The sequence below is a fragment of the Nesoenas mayeri genome (genome assembly GCF_963082525.1).
Source record: "Nesoenas mayeri genome assembly, chromosome: 1".
NCBI classification, from domain to species: domain Eukaryota; kingdom Metazoa; phylum Chordata; class Aves; order Columbiformes; family Columbidae; genus Nesoenas; species Nesoenas mayeri.
The window spans coordinates 58,348,410-58,371,924 of record NC_137541.1 but is presented as its reverse complement, the minus strand read 5'-3'; the positions used below and the strand labels follow the sequence as shown (position 1 = coordinate 58,371,924).

General features: G+C 45.5%; 1 protein-coding gene across 1 annotated transcript in view; it reads left to right on the top strand.

Annotated features, from left to right (window-relative positions):
• ABTB3 (ankyrin repeat and BTB domain containing 3) overlaps positions 1–23,515 on the top strand; it is a gene marked incomplete at both ends in the record, with an annotated part of 172,539 nt that overhangs the window by 144,347 nt on the left and 4,677 nt on the right. Inside the window, 10 exons of the mRNA XM_080339485.1 lie at positions 888–981; positions 1,092–1,227; positions 1,792–1,815; positions 2,874–3,094; positions 4,537–4,715; positions 11,064–11,135; positions 17,060–17,165; positions 18,401–18,503; positions 20,215–20,296; positions 21,069–21,137. Coding sequence (XP_080195611.1) covers positions 888–981; positions 1,092–1,227; positions 1,792–1,815; positions 2,874–3,094; positions 4,537–4,715; positions 11,064–11,135; positions 17,060–17,165; positions 18,401–18,503; positions 20,215–20,296; positions 21,069–21,137 — 1,086 coding nt within the window. The remainder of the gene's footprint in view (positions 1–887; positions 982–1,091; positions 1,228–1,791; positions 1,816–2,873; positions 3,095–4,536; positions 4,716–11,063; positions 11,136–17,059; positions 17,166–18,400; positions 18,504–20,214; positions 20,297–21,068; positions 21,138–23,515) is intronic.

Sequence of the window (23,515 nt, the reverse complement as noted above, 5' to 3'; positions counted from 1 at the left end):
CACCAAAGAAAGTCTGACAACTCCTTGTGCTCCTTCCTGACCACTTGTTTTGTGTGTTTGTTTATTCATTCATTACACTTTCTTACACTATAATATTCTAGCAAACACAAAACCGCTGCCTTGGTGGGGGAGAGGTGGACGACAGCCCCTGTGCTGCTCCAGAGTGGGGAGAGGCACTTACTCTCCTTCCCCTAGCGGGGCATCACGTGGGATATGCTGGTTCTGTGCTTTGGCATCTCAAAGGTTTTATCCTTCAAAACAGCTGTGTCTGTGGCACGCCTAATGAAGCACCAAAACTGTGAAGGCCTCAAGACAGAAATGGCCAAGAGGGCGCTGGAGCGCGGGCTCCATGCTGCTCTCCTTGGCCACTTTTGTTTTCAGCGTTGTTGTTACTTACGTGGAAGTGTCCCCGATGGAGATCACAACTTTTGGAGTGTGATTGGTTCTTAAGAATTGCCTTTCTTTTGGCCATGTCTTTTATATAAAAGATGGAGGCAATTGAAATCTGGTCCATTTTAAGGTGGCACTGGGCTTCTAGAAGACTTCGTGAAGAAAGGACGCTTGTCGGGCTAATTTTTAGTACTTCCATCTTCAGCGCATTACTTCCGAACACTGAACCTACCCCATTTCCCATTCAGAAACACTGGGTTACACTTTTTTGGCTCTGAAGTTGGACACTAGTGCTCTTGGTGTCTGGCAGTGTAAAATGAGCGAAAAAAGGAATCAGTTTTCCTCTGTGAAACAATGGGCTGAATTTGCATGTCATGTGTTTCCATCGTATCTGGTTTGCAGATAACAAGAAGCATTAGACTCTCATTTGTCACTGTTCATGAACTCTGAAGACTGTGATACCCCCAGTTGCTCTAAATAGTGAATTTTCTTTCTAGCTGTTGCTGGATGCTGGAGCAAAGGTAGAAGGTTCCTTGGAGCATGGAGAGGAAAATTACTCTGAAACTCCTTTACAGTTGGCAGCGGCTGCTGGTAAGGACTTTCTCCTCCCACTGTAATAAATGCTTCAGTTGGGATCTGTGGCTTAGGTTAGTAAAAAGTGGATTTTAAAAGAAGTAAAAATGCCATCTCTTGACTTGCAGGAAATTTTGAACTGGTCAGTTTGCTGTTGGAGCGAGGAGCTGACCCCATGATAGGAACAATGTACAGGAACGGCATTTCCATGACTCCACAAGGTGACATGAACTCTTTCAGTCAGGCTGCTGCACATGGACACAGGTAGAGTGGGAACGAGTCTAGCGGCATCCTTCAAGTGCTTATTTCTTTTGCCTGGGCATCTGGTTTGAGCAGACGGGTGAAGGTTCTGCATGAACAATCGAACATGCCACCAACTGAGCAGAGATGTAAGGCTTTTTGCTAGCATGTGATTCTAACCAGCTGGTGGTACAAGCTGCTTTTTGATAGCTGATTTAAAAAAAAAAAAAACAAAAAAAGGGAAGGGGACTCCTTGGTGTGTTGCGATGTGATGTTTGTTAAATTGTAGCTGATGTGACAGCAGAAAGGAATGCCAAAGACATTCCTTCTGAATTTCTTGTTGACATATTTCTCAGGTTTGGGACAGGTTGTGTCTGTACTGCTGTAGCCTTAATTGTCATTGAATAGTGTTTCTGCATCTGTGTTTACTGTAAAGTTCCGTGTGCCTTAATGTTGTATGTATGCTGCAAATTAAAAAAAAAAAAAGAAAAAGGCACCTGGCATGCATGGTCTTGCAACGCTCAGGAGTTGACTGCAGTGTAATGGATTGGTATCATGATCTTCACATTCCTACTTTTCTGATTGTAGCCATCCAGAGGAACATAGATACAGGTTAGAGACAGTACCTACCCTCTGTTTGCTTAGAGACAAGCTGCCAGTCTAACAACCTGCTAATGGCATGTCAGGGCGGGTTTGCACACCGCTGTCTATCTGGAGCCTGTGAGGGATCCCTGGGACAGAGAGGACAATTTGGTTATTCGGGTCTCACATTCAACTGGTGTGAGTGGGACCCGTGTGCCCAAAGAGGACCTGGGGCTCTCCTCAGCTTGGCTGCTGGCTGTGCATGTCACAGGCCCTGGTTCTTATGTTCCTACCTGTACACCATTCATGCACAATCCTCCCTCCTTCTCCCTCTGTCCAAAATTTGTTTGGAACATGCCATACCCTGCTGCCATGCCGCGCCAGGGTCTGCGCAGGTGCAGGAAGGATGTCAGAGTACGAGGGAGGTGGGATGGGAGCCAGCCTGGTTTCTCTTCTCACAGCTGCAGAAACCAGGAGCAACTCTGTTGCTAAAGATGAGGTTATGCTGGTACAAACCTGAGGGAACCAAGTCTCTGAGTATGAACTTTAGTATTTGATGGCCCGGCCAGATCAGTAGCTTTGCAGAATAGTCCCAGATGTGCTTTAACCTGCCCTGACTGGCCTCGTTGAATGTCTAGCTGCTCCAGCTTTCCCAGACCGCTTTGAGTGTTAATCAAGTGCTGGTGCTTTTGGTAGCTCCAGGCAGCTCCCTTCTCAGGTGGCCTCCATGGTAAAGTCCTGAGAGCTTGTCCAGAGGCACACTGGCCTCCCCTGACGGCGGGAAGAAGTCTCGAGTCACGTTTAGCTCATGGGTCTCTGTTCCCATGAAATCCCACCACTCATGCAACATCTGTACGGTGTCTGTCATGACAACAGTGTCTTGCAGATGTGGCCCAGGCAGTGCAGGTGGACTAGCAGGAGCGGTGACTGCCTCAGGTCTGCTCTCTGCTAGTCCTGTCATTAGTTGGAGTAATTCCCTGGATAGGTGTTGCAGCAAGTACCCCCAGCACAATGAAAGCTCAGCCGCTGATTCTGCCCTCCCACCTTCTCTTTCCCCCCCTCTCTCTCTGTCATGCTGTGATTGACAGGAATGTCTTTCGTAAGCTGCTTGCTCAGCCAGAGAAGGAGAAGAGCGACATTCTGTCACTGGAGGAGATCCTGGCGGAGGGAACGGACTTGCCCGATGCAGCAGCAGCTCCGCTCTGTGCCAGCCGCAACAGCAAGGCCAAGCTGAAAGCCCTGAAGGAGGCCATGTACCACAGCGCTGAGCACGGCTACGTGGATGTGACCATTGACATACGCAGCATAGGTCAGTCCCGATGTTCTGCCCTCTCCTATCCTCCCCTCTCCTCTCTCTCCAGGGAGGGACCACTGGAAGAAACTCTCTTGACGGGCTGTTGCTTAAACCCACCACAGTTTGCACCTTCTTCAACTCCTGTGGAAGCAGAAGGTGATGGGGTGATCTGGCAGGTTCCCCGCCTATTTTGGCTCCACAGCATACCGCACTCGGTGGCCAGTGGCACTTTTCTGCAGGATGAAGTGGTTTCCAGCACCAGCCATCTTCAATGCTGCTTGGCAGAGCGTTGGCTAAGGCTCTGGGCCAGCATTCAGCCCCTGCCACCTCCAACAACTCCTCTTTTGCACTCTGCCATAAAGCACTCCACTGTTGAAGTATATTTGTTTTCTGAGGTTTCTGAGCCTCAGAAAGTAAGAGGGGGCAACTGGCTTCTTATTGGGCTAACTGTGCCAACTCAGGGCTTGAACATCACACCAGCTTGTTGGGAAGTTGCTTCTGCCCATGGGGAGAGTGGCTGGGTAGCACAGAGGGGAATTAATCTGGACTGTGTATTTGCTGTCCCCACTATTCTGTGTTCAGAGGGAGACCTGGGTGGCTGGCATGCTTCTGCCTGGCGCCCGGCTTCAGCCCTGGGGACATCCCAGTGAGGGTCTGGGCATGCGGTGGCTCAGCGGGAGGGCTGAGCAGGCAAAGCACCAGGCGGTGAGGGAGAAGAGAGTGACTGAGCTGCTCTCCAGGAGCTGGACATTTGCTGAAGTGGAAGGAAAAACCTTTTGTTAGCCAAACACTAGGCTTGCGTTTCCTCCCACTCCGTTCTGCAACAGCAGGAACTAGGTCACCTCCAGCCTTGTGCCTGCAGAGATACATTAGCTCCCTGTGTTTTCTCACTTAGTGCATGGGAGCAGTTCCCTTTAAGTTCTTGGAGAGTGTTTCTGCCATGGCAAACGACTGGAAAAGGCTGATCTGCTTAACTTGCCCAGTGCTGTTTAGGGAAAACAGTAATGATCAGGAGAGGACATGGAGTAGCGCTTAAAGAAAGTTCTAATCTGAAGACCACCAGTTTGAATCCAGGTGGGTAGTGACCAAAATCGTTTTATTTTACCATTTATTGGCTCCCCAGGGCTGCATTCAAACAAATGAGCTAGTGTAAATCTAGTTTCCAAAAGGCTTTTGTATCACAGAGCACCACAGCAATTACCACAAATTGGCAGTCTCAGCAGAGAAGCTGAAGGCTAGATGAGCAAAGAGACCACAGTCATCTCTTAGGACTTGGAGGAGAGCCTCTGTGCATTAGGTCTGGGATGTCCCCATAACCACCAGCCTTCTCAGTCAGGGATAAATAGAAATTTGATTTCTAGGGCTCTTCACTTAAAATCTTAAGATCAGCATAACTAAAGGTAAAAAAGCAGAATCCTTCTCTGAAGCTGGGAATGATCTCTGTCCTCTGTCCGTAGGAGTTCCCTGGACGCTGCACACGTGGCTGGAGTCCTTGCGCACGTCCTTCCAGCAGCACAGACGACCCCTCATCCAGTGCTTGCTGAAGGAGTTCAAGTCCATTCAGGAAGAAGAGTACACAGAGGAGCTCATCACACAGGGGTTGCCCCTGATGTTTGAGATACTGAAAGCCAGCAAGGTAGGATAAATTGTGTGTTTTAATGGAATCAGCCTCATTCTCATCCTGTAAGACACAAAGCTTGCAATATTGGTTTTGCACAGCTATCTCAAAGCTTGTTTAGGCTGTATAGGCTTATTATTATTTGTATTACATATCTCAGATTTCTTTCACTGTGGAAGCATGGGTTAAAAGCACAGAAGCTAATCGCATCTGCTGCTAGAACCACTTAATACTGATGTTAGCTGTAAGTTGGAGAGACAACAAAAGCTGATGCATAGTGCTGAAATTAAAGTCAAAAGGGTCACTGCAGTAATGCAAGAGATGTTGATAACTAAACCAACCCAAAGAGTAGCTTTACCTAGCCTGTTTTACAGGACTATACAACAAAGCTATTATTCATGTTTGCTTTGGATTTCTTTAACCTCTCACGTGACTTTCTCTCCCCTTCATGTGGGATTTGGACTCTTGAACTTGTGGGGAGACTGGTTTCTATGAGCACACAATAGGATAATTTTTTAAAATATCTTCTGTGTGAGTGTTTGTACTTGTAGCCTCCCCAGATTTTTTCTTTCAGCTAGACAAATCAGACTAAGAAAACCTGTTGAGGGAGGAACCATTGGGTATGCAAGTATAATAGCAAAGGTGATGATCATGAGGCAGGCGAGGAGAGGAAAATGTCTTACTTAGTGAAGGCTGGATACTTCTTTTAAAACTCGTTATAACCAACAGTCCCTTCTCTACTGGTCCCCCTGCCAGTCAGTCACTCCCAAGGAATGTCCAGTTAGCTTTACTGTTATCAGAAAACCATTTTAGTGACGAAAAGCATCAAAAGGATTTGATTACTGTTGTTTTTCTCATGCACCACGATGCATGTTGGTATGGTCTTCTAATTATTTAACTGGCAAGTAACTAACATTTCTCACCCAACTCTACATGTAACAACAAGGAGCAAATAATTTTTAGCACCTGCATAAATAACCTAAATAATGTGAAAAGGGAGGAGGTTCTCGTGCTCAGTACTAAAAGGACTTAGTACAGCTAGGGAAAGACTACATGGATTTATTTCTTGTATCCTCCTGCAAAAAAAGGCTTGGACTGAAGTCCCAAGCAAGTTCTGAACATTTGTTCCAGCAATTGTTCTGATTTTTGTGCCCACAAGCCTTCCCCCTGGGATTAGTTTGTCTTGGATGGGTATTTATGGAGAATATTTCAGATAGCTTTTAGGAAATCATTCCAAATCCTAGGATTTGTAGATTACTTGTTCTGAACTCACTTGGGCTAGGCTATGTTCAGCCAGAAACTACCAGCAAGGTGCTGTTTGGTTTGAAAGCTGATATAAAACTAATCGTATTGAAAATTTAACGGAGATTAAGTTTAGGCCTTGTAATCTAGGATGAAGGATGGCTTTAATTGCTCTTCTTCTGGGTGGCTGAAGCTAAAGTCAATGATCATCATTAGAATAACTTATTTACGTAGGATTATACATTTGGGACATGGTAGGTTGGGTCTTCCGGGGTCTCTTGCAGGAGACATGGAAACAAATAAGACTGCTACCTTCTGCTTTGGCTTCACTTAAAACTTAAAATGTGGAGGGGTGAAACAACTGAAATAAATACCACAAAAAACCCTACACAACAAAGAAGAAACCTCTGCTGATCTTTATTCCTGCCTTTGGGCCTAGGGGAGCTGTCTGTCTTGAATCTTCATGAGCATGCATATTCACAAACACACACACATACACTGCTTCATAGTCTTAGAAAAATAATGAATCATTCTGGGACATTGTAAGGGTTTACAAATTGTCTGCAAATGGCATGAATTATTGCAGCGGTCTTGTCCAAATGGCCTCTCAAAAAGCTCTCCCAGACAGAAATGAGAACAGATCTTCGCAACCCTTTGGAAGGAATCAAAATAAATTCATTTGTAGGAGAACAAGCCAATAAAAGTTCTCCCTGGTCACTTCGTTGAAGGCAGCCGAAGGAAGCTGAGATTCAAAAGATCTTCTGTTCTCCTTCTCTGGGAGGGCTGAGAGCAGAGACTGTTCTCTATATATACCCACAGAATGGAAATCTCCTTTAAGAGGTGCAGAAGGGCCGTAACTTTGGTTCACATCCTTCTCTTTCAACAGCAGATTGTAAAGCCTTGCATTTTGTGTAGCTGTGGAGAGAGGAGTTTGATTTGCTCACATGCACATCCTTCTCCCTGTGGGCTGGGAACTTTAAGAGAGATTACGACTCCTACTAAACATCACAGTCTGGCCCAGTACATATCCTTAATGAGTTTTTCAGGGCAAAAAGAATAAAATAAGCATTTAGGAGGCACAGAGCCACTTAGCATTTCTTGGCTGATGTAAAACAAGATGTCCCATTTGCTACATATTGTGATGCTCAGTATATTTTAATTGCATGGCAACTTGCACATAATAGAAACGGTGTTTTGCATTCCTATAAATAGTTGCAACTATCCCTTAATCTCAGAACAATTTACAAATATTAATGAGTTGACACATGGAAGATCTTATCCTCCCTTTACAAACAGGGAAACTGAGGTAATTAAACACGCAGATTTTCAGTGCCTCATACCGTCAGTCTTGGCCTCAGAAGCTGTGACAACCTGGATAAGCCAGACAGCAATTTGTAATTTGAGTAATTTGACCGAAGAGACTCTGCGAAAATCGTGTAGAAACATAGGGTAGATCTCAGAGTAGAAAGCACACCTTTTGCCCCCACCTCCTACTTTGTGCTCTCATTCAGAATGTTCTTGCAGGTTCCCAGGCCATGCAAAAAGGCCAGATACTACAAAAATAAAAAGATTAAATTAAAAATAACCAATACCTACAAGAACACTATCAGGTATATGGAATCCCCTTTCTCTTTTAGATGTTTTTAAAATGCCTGTTCCTCGAGGGTCCAGATGTGAGGATTTATGTGGGACCTCTGCCATTGGCCAGCACTGATGCTGGTGTCCTGCAGACTGGCACTCCACTCCCATTTATGTGATGGAACACTGACAATAGAAATAAAAAATAAAGTTTGCAGAAGTCCTGATGCTGGAACACAGAACAGCAACAAAAATTGGCAAATCAGGCAAAAGTGGCTGAGCTGAAGTCCCTAGTTTTATTGCCTCTCTTCCAGCTGTGAAATAAGCGGGGAAGAACAGTGAATAGATTGCACATCGTGTTTTTGCTGCTGCACTAAAGCCCTGGAGGAAGACTTCCAAAAGCACAAATGAAGGTTCAATACCCAGCTCCTGGTGGCTTCCAATGGGACGAAGCGCTTTCATTTCCTTTCATGCCTTTAAATGCCTTTATCAGCTGCACTGTTGAGAGTTGGATGGAGAGCAAAGAAGTGGCAGTATTTCCACGCTGGCGAGGCAGAGCTGCTAGAACAGGCAGAGAATCGCTATGTGCTCGCTCCCCCCACGGTTCCTGCTGTTGTGCAGTGAGCTCGGGTCATTACCAAACCAAAGACCAGAGACGATGTATTCTGCAGAAAGCAGCATCAGTGGAAAGGACACAGAGAGCTTGGTTTAAAGTACTTTCCCAAGAGCAAGCAAAACTCAAACTGGGAAAGCTCTGACACTAAAACTGTCAGTGACTTGGTGGTGGTGGATTTGGGCTGCCAGATAAGGAGGAAAAGTGCTGCCATTTTGGGATGGATTGCATCTCTTGGTAGACAAGCACACAAACATAGCCTGCTAGAAGTGGTTTGGACAGGGTTGCATGAAATGAAAGCTGGAGAGACACTTCTGGGAGTTGGTAGCCCTGAGCTAAACTTTAGCTGCTGCACAGAGCAGATTTGAGTCCCTCAAAGCTAAGATGACACTGGAGATCTTGTTACAGAAGAAGGATAGGAAGATGCAACCAAATTCCTGCCTGTCGTTATCTGTGTTGTGCTCTTTGTGGCCTGGGGAAACCCCTGAACCTCACTGGAAGTTTTCCTTTGCCTCCTGCCAGGGTTGACATTTGCTTTGTCTGAGTTTAGCTCTGAGCTGGCTTGTCTTCCTGCCCTGTGTCGGAGGGCCATAGTTGCCTGAGTGGATGTGCTTGAGGGCTGGCTGTGGCTCAGATTGGTCCCCCTCCCCGCAAATAGAGACTTTTAAGAGCTGCCTGGAGACTGCACCCAGATCTGCAGGCTTGTAGTACCCGAAATGGGGCTCGCAGGTCAGTTCTTCTGTTTTTGCAGGGAGGTTATCTTGAGGACAGCATGCTGAATGTGCAGGATGCTTCTTTTTCGTCTGACTACGAAAATCCTGGAGCTGTTTCAGTTCGATCTTGACCTTTCCACAACCTGAAAAGAGAGAGACTCAAAACCACAACCTTGGAAGTTAAACACATCTGGCCTTTGGAGGAAGCTGGGTTTAGATTTCCACTCTGGAGCTCAGCATGAGCTTGAATTGTCATTAAAATCACTCAGCTCCATCCACGCAGACAAGCCAGCACTGTTGCCGGTAGCATGAGGTTATGAGCCGGTTTCATCCACTGTTTTTTCTGTGTACAGCAATTTACATCAGATTGTCCTTGGCCTAGTTTTTTGAGGAAAAATTACAATCTTTTAATTCCAAGTAGTCTCTCTTGCAACTTTCTCCCTCCCATAGTATAGGCAAGGAGCTCCATTACTTTGGATTCTTTGTGGACATGCATCTTTGAAGTGCATGTGTTAATCCTGATGTATGTTGAGCTCACATGGTGAAGCGTTGTCTGAAGCTCCATGTGGCACTGGAGGTGCTTTACACCAGGAGAACTTGGCTTAGGACTACGACTATTCCTGCTAGTGTATTGTCCAAGAAAAAATCAGCTTGAAAAGTCATGGGAGGGGTCCTTCATCGCCATTCCTCGGTTATGTTCTGCAGCTTTCTCTTCACCCTTCCCATCAGTTTCTGTCGGTGACAAGGTCATTTATTTTAAAACTTAGTCCATTAGCGAGGTGTTGATTACACTGTGCAGCCAGGCTTGTTGAAAGATGCAGGAAGCTACTTTGCAAAGATGTTTCCTCAGAATTTAAAATTCCTGCAGAGTTTTCCATCCTCTGCAAATGCACCTATAGGCATCTGAAGAAACCTGCAGGAGTGCACAGTCTCTTTTGGAAGGCTGAGCTGTTTGAATTACAGCCATCAGTCTGGTGTTGACAGTTATTGAGAACAAATAACAATTCAAAACAATAACCAGCTTTTAAAATTCCGAAAGGATTCAGTCACATGAGTATCTTGAGAAACCTAGCCTATATAATTCAAAACTTAAAATACCTTTTCAGCAGTGACTTAGCCACTTGAAATCCAAAATCTCCTAGAAAGTAAAGTTTGAGGGTTTTTTCTAATACATCTTTTCAAAAATAGCAGCATGTAGCCTTTGTCACAGATGCAGTAACTACTGAAAAAAAAAAATTGTATCTCCAACAAACAGAAAGCAGCAGGAAGGTCTGAAATATTTGCCTGCTCTGTTGCAGAAAAGTGTGCAGAAGCTGAAGCTTGAGATGGGTGTCCAGTTCCTTTATTGCTATGGTCTTTCTGGATTTAATTCCTCTAAAACAAATGTTGGGAAAGGTTCCTCAGAGAACGTCAAGAGACTCACCTCGTGCATCTGTTCTGCAAAGTCCAGGCACGGTGGTCAGCAAACATCAGCTTTCCCCCTGGGTCTGCGTGAGACCTAGAAGGTGACACTGGAAGATGAAGGAACTAAAATATTCCCCTTTTCATCCCTTGCTTCACGATGGGCTGAAATGAATAGTTCAGATGGGCTCGAGTGAAGTTCTATTTTACTGTGTGAAGCCAGACTACCCTGTTCTGCATGAAGGGCTTGGGTTGAAGGGGAGCGGCGAACCCTGTACGGCGCACGGGCAGGCACTGGGTCATGTTCAGCTCCTAGGGAAAAGCTCTCCATTGGGAGAGTGCTGTGCTTGTTTCCTCTGCCTGGAGATGGATCAGGAAAAACCTCTCTGCTGGGTGAAATTTTACTTCCTCGTTAAACTGGTTTTCAACAGAAAATTGATGTTTTACTATAATTACAGGTTTCATTAGAATGTTTGTTCTCCACATAATATTTTGTCTTTCTTGGAAAAATTAACACCTGAAAATGGAATATTTTGGCTGACGACTGAAATACTTTGAACTGAAGAAAAATGTGAATACCAAAACTTGCACTAAAAATATCCTTGAAGAAGTTTCAGGATGCTGAAGTGCCTGCTTAAGGGTCTCATGGCATGGCTAATGCCCTCCTGTGTGTCAGCTAGTGCCCAGCCCGCGCAAGGTGACTGATCTTTTGGCTGGGACTTTGAGTCCTTTCTTCAGGCAGGTTTCTCTGTTTTCAAGTACTTGCAGTGATTTGTAGCATTGCCTGTTGTCATTTGGAGTACTTCTGTGTCTAAACAGTCCAGAGTAACCAGGACGCGAGTTATCTACACATGTACGTCGTGCATTCTCCATGTGAGATGCGAACGCCAGGTACCGAGTGGCATGTTCCTAACAGACTGTTAACCCCGTCTCGTGTTTTTGTAATGCAGATTCAGCTTCGTACTAACACAGGTTTGGTTTCTTTTCTCCCTACCCTCTGTCTGCCTTCTAAAATGTTTCCTTGCCAGAGGCAGGAGCCGTTTCTTCATTTACAATAAATAAATGCCATGGATGTGACACCTGCCCTTTTCTGGGCTCTCACCCAGGGATTAGACTGTGCCCGGGGATCTGAGCTTTTTACATACAATGCACAGCTGTGATATAAAGAGTCTTTTGAAAGGGAGGCTTGGCAGCTTTCCCAGAAGCTAACTGAAGGGTCCATTTGTGCCTTACCTGTGATTAATTCTTTTCCGCTTGTGTTTGCAGTGGAAGGACTTGAGCCCGGCACTAACAAAACCCGTTTTGTTACTCAGTTCACTGCCTCTAACTGTATCTCCAACCTCCGGGGCTTCCCTGCCTTTGCAACTGTTCACTAATATTAATTAGGTGTATGCTGCTTAGTCATCTAGGAGTGACCCTCTGAAGTGGCATTTAATCGGTTTTGAGGCAGCTGGCAAAAGTGAATTATGCGAGAGGACCATAGCGGAAACACCTAGGCAAGGATGGAAAAGGTTCAGAGAGCCAGCAAAGAAAGTCTCATAGAGTTTGAGTGCTCAGGGGCTGCAAAAAGCCCTCTCTGTTGCCTCACTCTTTATCATAGAATTATAGAATCATTTTGGTTGGAAGAGACCCTCAAGATCATCAAGTCCAACCGTTAACACAACACTGTCACTAAACCATGTCCCTAAGAACCTCATCAGCGCTTTCTGCAAAGAATGGAGCATAAACAAGAATAATTCAAGGGTATCCCAGTGTGTCATGGAAGGAAGTTAATGGATGAGTCCTCAATGGACTTGGGTTATCCTGAGATTCTGCTGCTGGAACAGCTGCCAGGGACCACCTGTGAAATGGGTGACTGGAAGCAGCGCTTCTGCCACCCTGCATTTAGCAGAGAGCTGGGTCTCCCCGCATCCTCAGGACTGGAGAGAGAAAAGATACTTTTGCCAGCACCCTTCTTCCTTGAGTAGTGTGGTTTCTCTACTTGCTGGGGAGATGTGTTATTAACAGGCAGGCATGGAGCCCAGAAGATTAAGTATGTTACTTCTCTGTCTAACGTGGTGAGTTTTTGATTTTGGGGCGTTGTGGTGGAGGAATTTGAGAGCCTGGCATTAATGAGGCTGAGCTGGTGAGGGTGACATCGATAGAAGGTAAAGAAAACCAGCTTAACTCTTTACCACGTGGAGGTGGTGGGATATCTATAGGCCAGTAAGGAGAACTGAGCAGTCCAGAGAGATGTGGTATGGGATTGGGGGAGCCCACGAAGAAGAGGCAGCTGAAGAATAGTGTGGTAAGAAAAGAACAAAACCTTAGCCCAACCGCTGGAGATGACCCGAGTTTTCCCCTTGAGAGATTGGAGCATAGCCACCAGAATGACACGCATCTTACACAGGTACTGGAAAAAACTGGCTCTGTATTTCCCAGCTGTGTCCAGTACCTTGGAGAACCACATCCCGGAATGGCTAGGCTGGGTTGAACTGGGTAAACTGAAAATGGAGCAAGCTCTCCCAGGGTATGTGCCAAAGTCTGGAGGAGCTTTTGCTCTGTCCTGCCACAGACCTTCATCTGAGGGACATTCAGGAAAATATACCCCTGCACTCCCCACCATGGTCTTCACCTCTTTTCAGATCAATCCACTAGTCATCTCTGCTCCAGCAACTTGAAGACCTTCAGCTTTGCTTCAAAAGAATTTATGAATTCCCCTCGCAGTTCAAGTGCATTCACCAGGCGTGGGGAATTCCTTTAGATCTTTTGCTGAAGAATGCTTTTAAGTCAGGAGGCTGCTCGTACCTACAAAGCAAAGCTGCTTGCTCACCGACCAACTCTCTGCTGGAAGCACCGTCTCCCTCAGAAGATTCACTGTTGTTCTCTGTTCCCTCTTGCCTATCTGTAAACTACCCCATGGCTAAGTAAATATTTTTATTATATCCTGTGCCAAGCTTTCTTCCCCCTCCCACAATAGAAGATGCACGTCAGCTCTTTTGACTGCAAATGAGTGCCCATCGCAGCCTCACACATCCTGACACAATGTTTTCCAACATCAAACTGCAACAAGAAAACAAACTTTGGTTTACTCCTCCAGTGTTAATATTGCCACCCACAGCTGCTGCAGTGAGCTCTTACAGCTGTTCTTTCAGGTGGCAGGATAAACAGAGAAGAATTACCCAGCTTGGTGCTTAAGTGGGATGGATGTGGTAACCATGGCAGCTTCTGAGCTTCCTGCTGCGGGCACTTTGTGAGTGGGAAGGCTGAACAGGCTGGACATGTCCTCCTCTCTGCCAAAGCAATGCTGATGTTCCAGGCTGTGGACTCTTGAAGTTGCTTCCACTTAGTTAGAATCATAGAATCAAAGAATCATAGAATAGTTTGGGTTGGAAGGGACCTTCAAAGGTCATCTAGTCCAACCCCCTGCCATGAGCAGGGACACCTTCAACTAGATCAGGTTGCTTAGAGCCCTGTCCAGCCTGGCCTTGAATGTCTCCAGGGATGGGGCATCTACCACCTCTCTGGGCAACCTGGGCCAGTGTTTCACCACCCTCATTGTAAAACTTTTCTTCTGTCCCCATCTTTCTTATAGGCCCCTTTTAAGTACTAAAAGGCTGCAATAAGGCCTCCCCAGAGCCTTCTCTTCTCCAGGCTGAACAACCCCAACTCTCAGCCTGTCCTCATAGGTGAGGTGTTCCAGCCCTCTGATCATTTCTGTGGCTCCTCTGGCCCCTCTCCAACAGGTCCATGTCTCTCCTGTGCTGAGGACTCCAGAGCTGGACACGAGACTCCAGGTGGGGTCTCACCAGAGCAGAGCAGAGGGGCAGAATCACCTCCCTTGACCTGCTGACCTGCTTCACAGGATTTGGCTTCAAAAAGCCTATATTTTCCCCAGCCATCCAGTCGCAAGACTGTACCTTTGACAAAACATCCTTTTTCTCTCTCTGTTGCCTCTTTCTGCCTGGTTTCTCAGTAAAAGCCGGCAGAAGCGCTGTGGGGAGCAGACCAGGGGCTGCAGCCCTGCGAGCTCAGCTGCCTGCAGGGCGGTCTGGACAGCAGGCTCGCTCTGCCGCGATTGCTCCTCACACCCTGCCCTGTGTCTCGGGGAGAAAACTTGCTGCTGTTCGTTAGCGATGGCTCTAAATGAGCACCCGTTTCAGCTTTCTAACCAAGCAGATTTTTTTTGGTCTTTTGGTGGCATGCATTGGAAGTATTTAACATTATTGACAGAAGGCAAAGGTCTCCAACCTCCTCTCTGCCAAATGAGAGCAGTGTCCTGCGTTGGAGCTCTGAAGCTCTGCAGCGCATTGAGGCGCTGCCTGTTTGATGGTCTTGCTTTCTTTGACACGCCAGTCCCAAGGTCTTTCCTTTTTTGTCTCTTTTCACTTTGTGCCATCTCTCTTCTGTGTCTTAGGCTTTTTAGCGTCTCTCATCACATCTTGAGCTGATTAGAGCTTAGTTTACACCAGATTTTTTCACAGGCTTGTGAGCGGTCGGTGGCAGGGTGGCTTTCTAATGGGCTTGTATCTGCACGCCGCAGGGTTTGTGCCCTGTTGGTGACCCAGGGAGCTGGCAGTGCCTCACCTGTGTAGGCAGGCTCCCATGGGGTTGTCCATGACCCCTTCATCATGCTGGTTGGAGTTACAAGCAGAGATCCTCTTCTCACACCTGTGTGACTGAGGTTGGCCCATTCTTCCCCAGTCTCTGTGCCCCTGGACGTCCCAGTATGCGGTGCCATGCCTTGGACAGGTCAGTGAGATCTCCAGATCCTAACGAGGCACTGGCTGGTCTATACCCAGATTTTCCATCACCATATTCCCACAGGAACCCTAGAAGGAGGAGATGCATTGTCTTTATTGATGTATATATGTGTTTTTAAAAAGCTGTTGCCTAGACACAGCTGTGGTTGGGACTGTTGAGTTCATAGACCCACTAAAACTGCAGTGGCATAGACAGGACCTGCACACCCCGGCGGATTCGAGAGGGAGCTGCCAGTAGCTATCCCCTTTAGTGCAGTTACTCTGCTTTTATTCACTACGGGTAAAGGTGAGTGTTGCTCTTCCAATTATGCCTCTCCTCTGCAGAAGCTTCCCTCCAGTCTGAACGGCAGAATTATCCACATCCTCCATTGTATTTACTGACTCCTTAGCGTTTGCCAGATCCAACTGGGAGCTGCCCTGCTGGTAATCAGCATCCCCCCGGACGCGCTCCTCCCTGGCTGACTCAGCCAGCCGCGGCGCTTCGGCACAGCCCTTCCGAGCAGAGAAGCAATTGCTCTTTCTGCCCTGTCTGTCTAGAGCTCTCCCCCCACAGTCCTCCCGGCGGCTGAGTCACTTCCTTCTTTAAATCTGGCCTTAAATCTTCCTTTTCTCTTCGCCCTGTGATTCACTCCCTTTGCGAAGCACTTTGCAGAGCTCTGGCTGGAAGACACTGAGCAGAGAGATGCTCCCAGTGCAGGACATACTCCTCATCTCAGAGGCACAGCGGTGAGCCCCTCGTGGAGGAGCCATGCTAAATGGTGTCTCTTAGTATCAGTATTTATCTTATCTTAGCATTTCGTTTAATGCTACATCTGATGTAGAAATAGGAGCCAACTCCTGCCTGCGGGCAAGCGTATGTAATTTCCTTTGACATCAGTGTGTGCCTGTGAGGGTTCAGCTCTACCGTTTTCCCACCCGGTTTGATTAGATGCAGTAAGGGAGACATTACAGGATCTCTGCCACTCCTCCTCATTCCTCATGGGATTTATCGAGCACCACTGTGCTCAGAGAAAGGAAAGCTTCTATTTCTGCTCTGTAAGCCTGGAAATATTTTTAGTATAACATCTACACTACTCAGATTTTTGTATTAAGGTTATTTTTCTCCCTTACCTGCTTATTTCATTGACCTTGGACCCTCTCATATCTAAGTGTCTCATCTGTTTGCTCTTTCCTGGTGTGGAAGGGAATCCTCAACCAACATGCTAGTTAAAAGATGTCATAATGAATTAGCTGCTTGGCACCATTGAATTTGGCTAGACCTGCTCCAGTTACCAGCAAAGAGTGGGATAAAATTTGCCAAAGCTTTTAAATCCTGTTTTCCATTGCGATGTAGGTACTTAAGCACTAAATCCATTTCACTGTCCTTGCAGCTTAGCTGTACAAAATCTCAAGTTGCTTAGGCGCTTGGGAAAGCATCCTGCAAGTGCCTTGCCCCAGAAGTCAGGGCAGAAATGGATAAGGCCAGGGACGAGACCTGGTTCTGTGAAGGTCTGGTGGCTTCCTCAGGACAATGGAGCCCAGGCCGGTGTCGGCAGTGTAATAGCACATAATTGAAACATTTGGTATTGAATGAGGAGATTGTGGGACAGCTTGTGATGTTTCAGTCACACTTCAAGGGAGGGTCTGTTTGTTTGTGCTTAGGAATGTATGACAGGCTGTGCAGCTGCATCTCTGTAGCTCGGGGTTTCTAAAACATGACCAATGACCAACAAAAAGTCATTTTTCAGTACAGTAAGTTTGCAAATGAAATTAAATTGTACTGTACAGGAGCTTTGTTTCTAGGGAGGGAACAGAGGTTATGGAGTTTGTTGGGGAAAGTCAACCTCTCATCCAAGGAGAGGACTTCTCATTTTATCTGATTCCTACAGGAGACATAGCAATGGAGTAAATCAGAATGGCAGTTTCTAACCAATACTGATAATCCTCAGCTCTGATTTTAATAAAGCTTCAGCAATCACATTTTTCAGCTTCAAAACAAGCAACTCCTGAGAGCAACATAATGTCTCCCTTTGCATACTGATGTTCCATTGCATACTAATCTTATATTGCACGTATTTGTTTTCTTTTGCTTAGAATGAAGTGATCAGCCAGCAACTGTCTGTCATTTTCACGCATTGCTATGGGCCCTACCCTATTCCAAAGCTCGTTGAAATTAAGCGCAAGCAGACCTCTCGCCTAGGTAAGTGTGATTTGAAGATGCTCATTGTTTCTCTATGGAGTGGGAAGTCTGTATCACCACCTGGGTACATAGAGGGACACAGGTCGGAGACAAACCTGGATTTGAAAGGCAGAAATACAAAAAGGGCCCCAATCCTAGCCTGACCTGCAACCGCTGCTGAAATCAGGAGGTCCATCAGGTGCTCTAGAGTGGGACCATAAATCCTCAGAGATTTGTCTGTGTTGCTAATAAGGCTGGGATCTGAGCCCGGGGCCGGGAGCCAAACGTCTGTCCACACCCCAGCCGGCTGTGGCTGTGGTGGCACAGCCCTCCCTGCCCTGCTGACAGACCCCATGCTCACAGAATCACAGAATGTTAGGGATTGGAAGGGACCTCCAAAGACCATCTAGTCCAATCCCCCTGTCAGAGCAGAAACACCTAGATGAGGTTACACAGGAACGTGTCCAGGTGGGTTTTGAATGTCTGCAGAGAAGGAGACTCCACAAACCCCCTGGGCAGCCTGTTCAAGTGTTCTGTTACCCTCACTGTGAAGAAGTTTCTTCTCATATTTAAGAACCTCTTGTGTTCCAGTTTGAACCCATTGCCCCTTGTCCTATCATTGGTTGTCACTGAGAAGAGCCTGGCTTCATCCTTGTGACACTCACCCTTTACACATCTATAAGCATTAATGAGGTCACCTCTCATAAGGGAGATGCTCCACTCCCTTCATCATCTTTGTTGCTCTGTGCTGGACTCTCTCAAGCAGTTCCCTGTCCTTCTGGAACTGAGGGGCCCAGAACTGGATTGTTTGAATGTCACTGAGACGAGACCCCAGTGATTTTCCAGGGTCCTTTCGCCCTTGGCACAAAGGCTTCCCCTCACAGGGAGAGGAGTGCGATAGGGTATACATGAGTGCAGGGCCCTCCAACGTCTGCTCAGCTGCATTTTGCTTTCGGTAGCAGACCTGGGAGGCTGTGCTGGCTCCACGTGGCGGGGACTGCTGGCTGTCATCTCAGCAAAGGTCCTCACAGACTACAAAGCTTTGAATTCCCTTCTGTCTGAACTCCACGTGGCTGGCTGGGGGGCTTCTATTGCAGGCTGTCCAAAATAGCTTTGTGAGCTTTACTCATTAAAAACAATATCCTTTTACACTGTTCTCTTGTCAAAACAGGAAAATATTTTGTACGTTCATGACCCCTTCCAAACTAAACTTACTGGCTTCCTCTTTTTTTTTCCCCTTCTTCTTGTGATTCTAGATCCCCATTTTCTTAACAACAAAGAGATGTCAGATGTTACATTTCTGGTGGAAGGAAGACCATTTTACGCACATAGAGTGTTGCTATTTACTGCATCACCAAGGTAAAATATAAAGACATCTCTGGCTTTTAACAAAAATAGAATTTGATTTTGTCATTTTGCCTTTTTTTTTTTCTGATGTTAGGATTCATTGAGGGCTAATGGCCCAATCTTAGTTTTTCCTATGCAGATCATCTCAACAGCTTGTTTCTGGTCGATCTGCGGAATGTTTAACAAGTGTTTCCATCACTAGATTCCCACCAAGTAAATGATCCATGCTTCTGGCCATGCGTCTGACTTCATTCCACTGAGGCATATTTGCATGGAGCTCGTCACTGCATCCACCTCTTACTCACAGAGGAGTCTTAATATTTTGATTCTTAAAAGTCATTTATCCTGTGAGTGGCTAAATCCTGCCTTGCATCAGTGTAGGCAGTCTCCAGGAAAAACAAGCTACTATCACACTTTAAAAAATAAAATTATATAACTATAAAATGCATCCAAAGGCAGCATTTACAGTCTCTTCCCTCTGCTCAGAAGGCTGGACATGGATTAGTCAGCTCAACCCAGCATTAAAGTTGCTAACAAACCTTATTTCTACGCAGCTTTATAATTAAAGGTGTGCTTTTAAACAAACTTAGCTGCCCCTCCACAAGGGTTTATTTCAAGATGCAGCAAGGACAAGCCACTGAGTTTGGGTAGTTTGAGCAATGTGGGAATTGCTGCTCGACTTGCTGCCAACCCACAGCACAGGGTAAAATGATTTGCATAAAGCAACTGCAGTATCCAACCCTGCCTTCAATTAAAGAATGGGTAGGTTGGTTTAGGGCATATTGGTAGAGGTACAGACACATTCCAAACTCCAGCTTCAAAGCTACTTAATTGTGTTCATAGTAGAGTTTGACACTAGTAAAAGCAAATCAATTGTTATCCATATTTTAATTAACAAGATGCAGTCATGATATGGAAAAGGTTACCATACAGCAAATGCTAGTCTTTATAGATAAGCCAAGCTTTGCTCTACCACTGGAAGGTCAGATGAATTACCCAAAAGAGGAAGTACAATAGCAGATGCTTCTGACAGCACATTTCCCATTTTTCCCTTCTGATCAACTGGGAATATCTAGTTTTAAGAAGTAAATTGCTACATATGTATATGTCTCACATAAATCTGCAATTATTAACTTAAAAAGTGGTGGTTTTTTTCCTGAGACTTGTGTCTGAAGTTCAGGTTTTGATAATCAGAGAACAGCAATGTATGCAGTTTTCTCCCCTGCCTCTTCTTACACACTTGTGTTGAGCCTGCATAGAAGCATTAAAAGTCTTAGTGTAGTTGTTTTAATGCTTTGTTCTAAAAATATTTTTAGAGCAGCATAATGGACATAGGCCAAAATTTATCTCCTTCAAAAATGAAGGTGTGCGTTTTTTAAATGTTGCAAGCCTTCCTAAAAGATCGTGTTGTTTTGAAGAAAAAAAAAAAGGGGGTTGTAATATGCATCATTACAATGTCTGCATTTCCTATGTACATTTTATTCTATTTTCATATTAGATGTATTTTTCCAAAATTTCAGATTGAAATAGCCTAAAAGAGAGTCTTATTCCTTTTGGTTTAAGCTTTATTTTATGTCAGTGTCTAAATCTTGATGCTTTTGGCGACAAATCCTTTCATTTCAGTGTACCATTTTTGCAAGAGCTGATGCTGTCCTTCCACTTAGCCATACTTTTCCACAGAGATAATTGGGCTGGTATTTCACTCTTGCTCCTTTTTATTTAGGTTTAAAGCATTGCTGTCTAGCAAGCCCTCATCTGATAGTACTTGTATTGAGATCAACTATGTGAAGTACCCCATCTTTCAGGTAACGTCAGTTCTCACATTGAATTTGAATGGAACATTTAATAGGAACATCGTACATGCCCTGTCCAAATTATTACATACATATTTGATAAACACGTAGCTCAGAGTAGTTGGCTTCATGAGGACAGGCCATGAAAATACAGAGCTTGCTTTCTGTATATGTAGCATACACATGTATGTGCTTCCCTTATATTTATAGAATCAGAGCTCAGACAGTTCCGTGTATTGACTGTTATCGCTGCAGGTAATTCCCAGCTGCCTACAGTAACTTCAGGCTTGCTGGAAGCTCACTACAGAGAGATCTTAGCTGGCTCATATTACAGTGCAAAGCGTCCCTCATTCTTTCTCATCATCCATGCATGCCCACACACAGCTGGGTGAAGGTGGGGGTGCCATTGCCAGGGAAGGAATAAGGGAACACCCATTACATATGCTATATTTTCCTGAATTACAAATGTACTGAACATTCAGGGAAATAAAATTCAGAATGAATTAATCAGCTTCCTGCAAACTGTTTGGAGCTCACCAGCAAGTCCAGACAATGTGGCTGGGGAGGGCTGAGACATTAGACTACCTGTGAGAAGGAAACACTGAACTGTGGAGAAAGAGAGAGTAACCAAATATACCTTGAAATAGGAGATGTGGGCCAGTTTTATCTAGAAATCCTTGGTGGTGCTCAAGAGCTTCAGGTATTGCCAGGAATCTTTACATCACTCCCTGTTCCCTGATCTCTTGGATTTCTTTTTATAAACACTCCCTTTGTTTTGTTACAGCTGGTTATGCAGTATCTTTATTGTGGAGGTGCAGAGTCACTCCTGATTAAAAATAATGAAATTATGGAGGTAAGAAACATTTATCTTCATTGCAGTGGGAGCAATGCTGAGTGATCTGTGTACCATTCACCCCAGGGCATGTGGCCATTGGGCAAGATGTGAGCACTCCTGTAAGAGCCAGCAGTGCCTCTCCTAGAGTGCCCAGGCTGTCCCCAGTCTAATTTGGTTCTGCACTCAGGAAAATTCTTGAGCACGTACCTGACTTTAACCATGGGAGAAATCCCACTGGAGTCACAGTTCAGTTCCGTTTCAAGCATGGGACTGTCAAATTTTCTGAATAAAACCTTAAGCTGCTCCCTGATAGAGACTTCTTTGCCCCTTTCTCACTGGATGTAAGACATTCAGTGCTGTTGTGCCCGTTAGCAAAAGCCAAACCAAGCCAGCTGGAACTGACTGAGCCATCAGTGTAGCCACACATCCACAGCCTGTATGGATGTCAAGTCATCCTCTTCCAAATACTGTGTGCTGTCATTACCAGCTGTGATCAGCCTAATGACTCCCAACTATGTAGAACTTAGAGATATATGAACCAATTCCTAATAGTCATTCAGGGATTTTGCCTGTTGACAGTCACTAAATTAAGGGAGCCAAAAATAGAATACAGGACAGTAAATACTAAAATCAGAGCTACTTAAACAGCTGGTAAACACCAGTCTACAGATTATATGAAGTATACCCCCTTTGACTTTGTGAGCTTTATAGGAAAAGGTCACCAATTCCATATTTCACTTGTAGTTTTGAAAGAATCTCCTGAATTTCTAACCCTATCTGAAAAAAGGAGTCTTCAGACTAGGCAGTGAAGCAGCTTTACAGACATCCATGTGTTATCACCTAGGCTGTTAAAAAGCTTGTGCGCAGTTCAGCTGGCAGCTTGCTCTACTTTTGTGACATCTCAAAACTTCTGTGACTCAAGAATGTATGACTGATTGATTGATCTGTTGATAACAGATCTGGCCACGGTTCCTCACAGTTTAAAGTAATTATGAACCAGCATGTGACTGCTTGAGCCACAGAAGCAGCTGGAATAGGATTTGGCTTTATCTTTCAAAACTGCATTTAGCAACTTGCCTTATTACAAATATGATAACAAGAAGCACCAGAAATACTCCACAGAAATCTTTGCTGCAATTCATAATTGGGGCCAGCTGGCTTCTATCACATCAGCACTGCAGATTTCCAGCACTTGGATTTATTTATGGGATTAAAACAGAACTTGAGCAGGCTACATAGAAGTCAGAATAATGTCATGGCAGTTGCAGGGTTTTGTTCCCCAGTGCTCCTAACCAGCGGCACGAGAGCTCTTTTGGGATTCACAGGATGGCTTTTTGTCACACAGTCCTCGATGGCAAGAGCCGTATAAATGCATGAACACCTAAACAGCTTGGCCTAAGAGACCTGGCTGGGTTAGAGCAAGGTGTCAAGCAGTGGAGAACCCCAAACTGCTTCCTAAACCAGAACAGAGAACCAGAGGAGATGACCTACCATGGAAAGACAGAAAATGAAATTCCTTTTCCCTGCTGTAAAAGGAGAGAAAAGGGGCTATAAGAAATCCTAGTGCTACTGAAATCAGCTGGAGAACTAAGAGAGAGGTCAGCTGGAGTCCTGGTGGCACGAGAGCCGTGGTAGTGCAGCGATCCAGACATGTGCCACTAACACAAGTGTTTCTGGGCAGTGCCCCCTACCACGCTTGTTCCCACTTTGCTTTAGATCTTGCTGTGCACCCATTCCTTGGAGTGACGTGGAGCCAGGCCACGTTTCAGTGCCCGTGGCCTAGACGTGGCCTTACTGCTGCTCATGAGCTAGAGCACAGAGCATATGGAGACCTGACTCCATTTCCTTGAGCCTGCTTAGGTGACAAATATGAGGTTTATTGCCTGTCTAGATTTTTAAGACTGCCTCGGGGTGGTTATTGTTATCTGGTTTGAATTCTTCTATATTCCCGGTCCTGGCCCTTCTGCTGACATCCCCACATCCAGCCCAGGTGCTCTGTTTCAGCCAGAGCTTGGGGAACAGTTAAGCCAGACACCATTTTTTTCTGTGATTGTAATTGTAGGTCCCTCCTTGCAGAGTCATGTTCGCAGAGTGACCAAAGACTCTCCAAGCTGCCGTTTCCTTTTTCTTTCCTCTCTCGTACACACACACCCCCACCCCATCCCAAAGTCAGCGTGTGGACCTGAACAGCCTGTGGTGATCTCCCCAGGTACAGCTTCCCACAGTGCGATCTAAGGGGACTGCAAAGGGTTGAAGCAACCAAGCAGCCTTCTTATTCTGTCAGTACTTTCATGAAAACTGAAACGGAGAAAAAAAAAAATAATGAAACAGTAAAGAAGCAAGCTTCAATTCTGTATCGCTCAGCAGTTTTGACTATTTTTTCCTTGCTTTTCCCT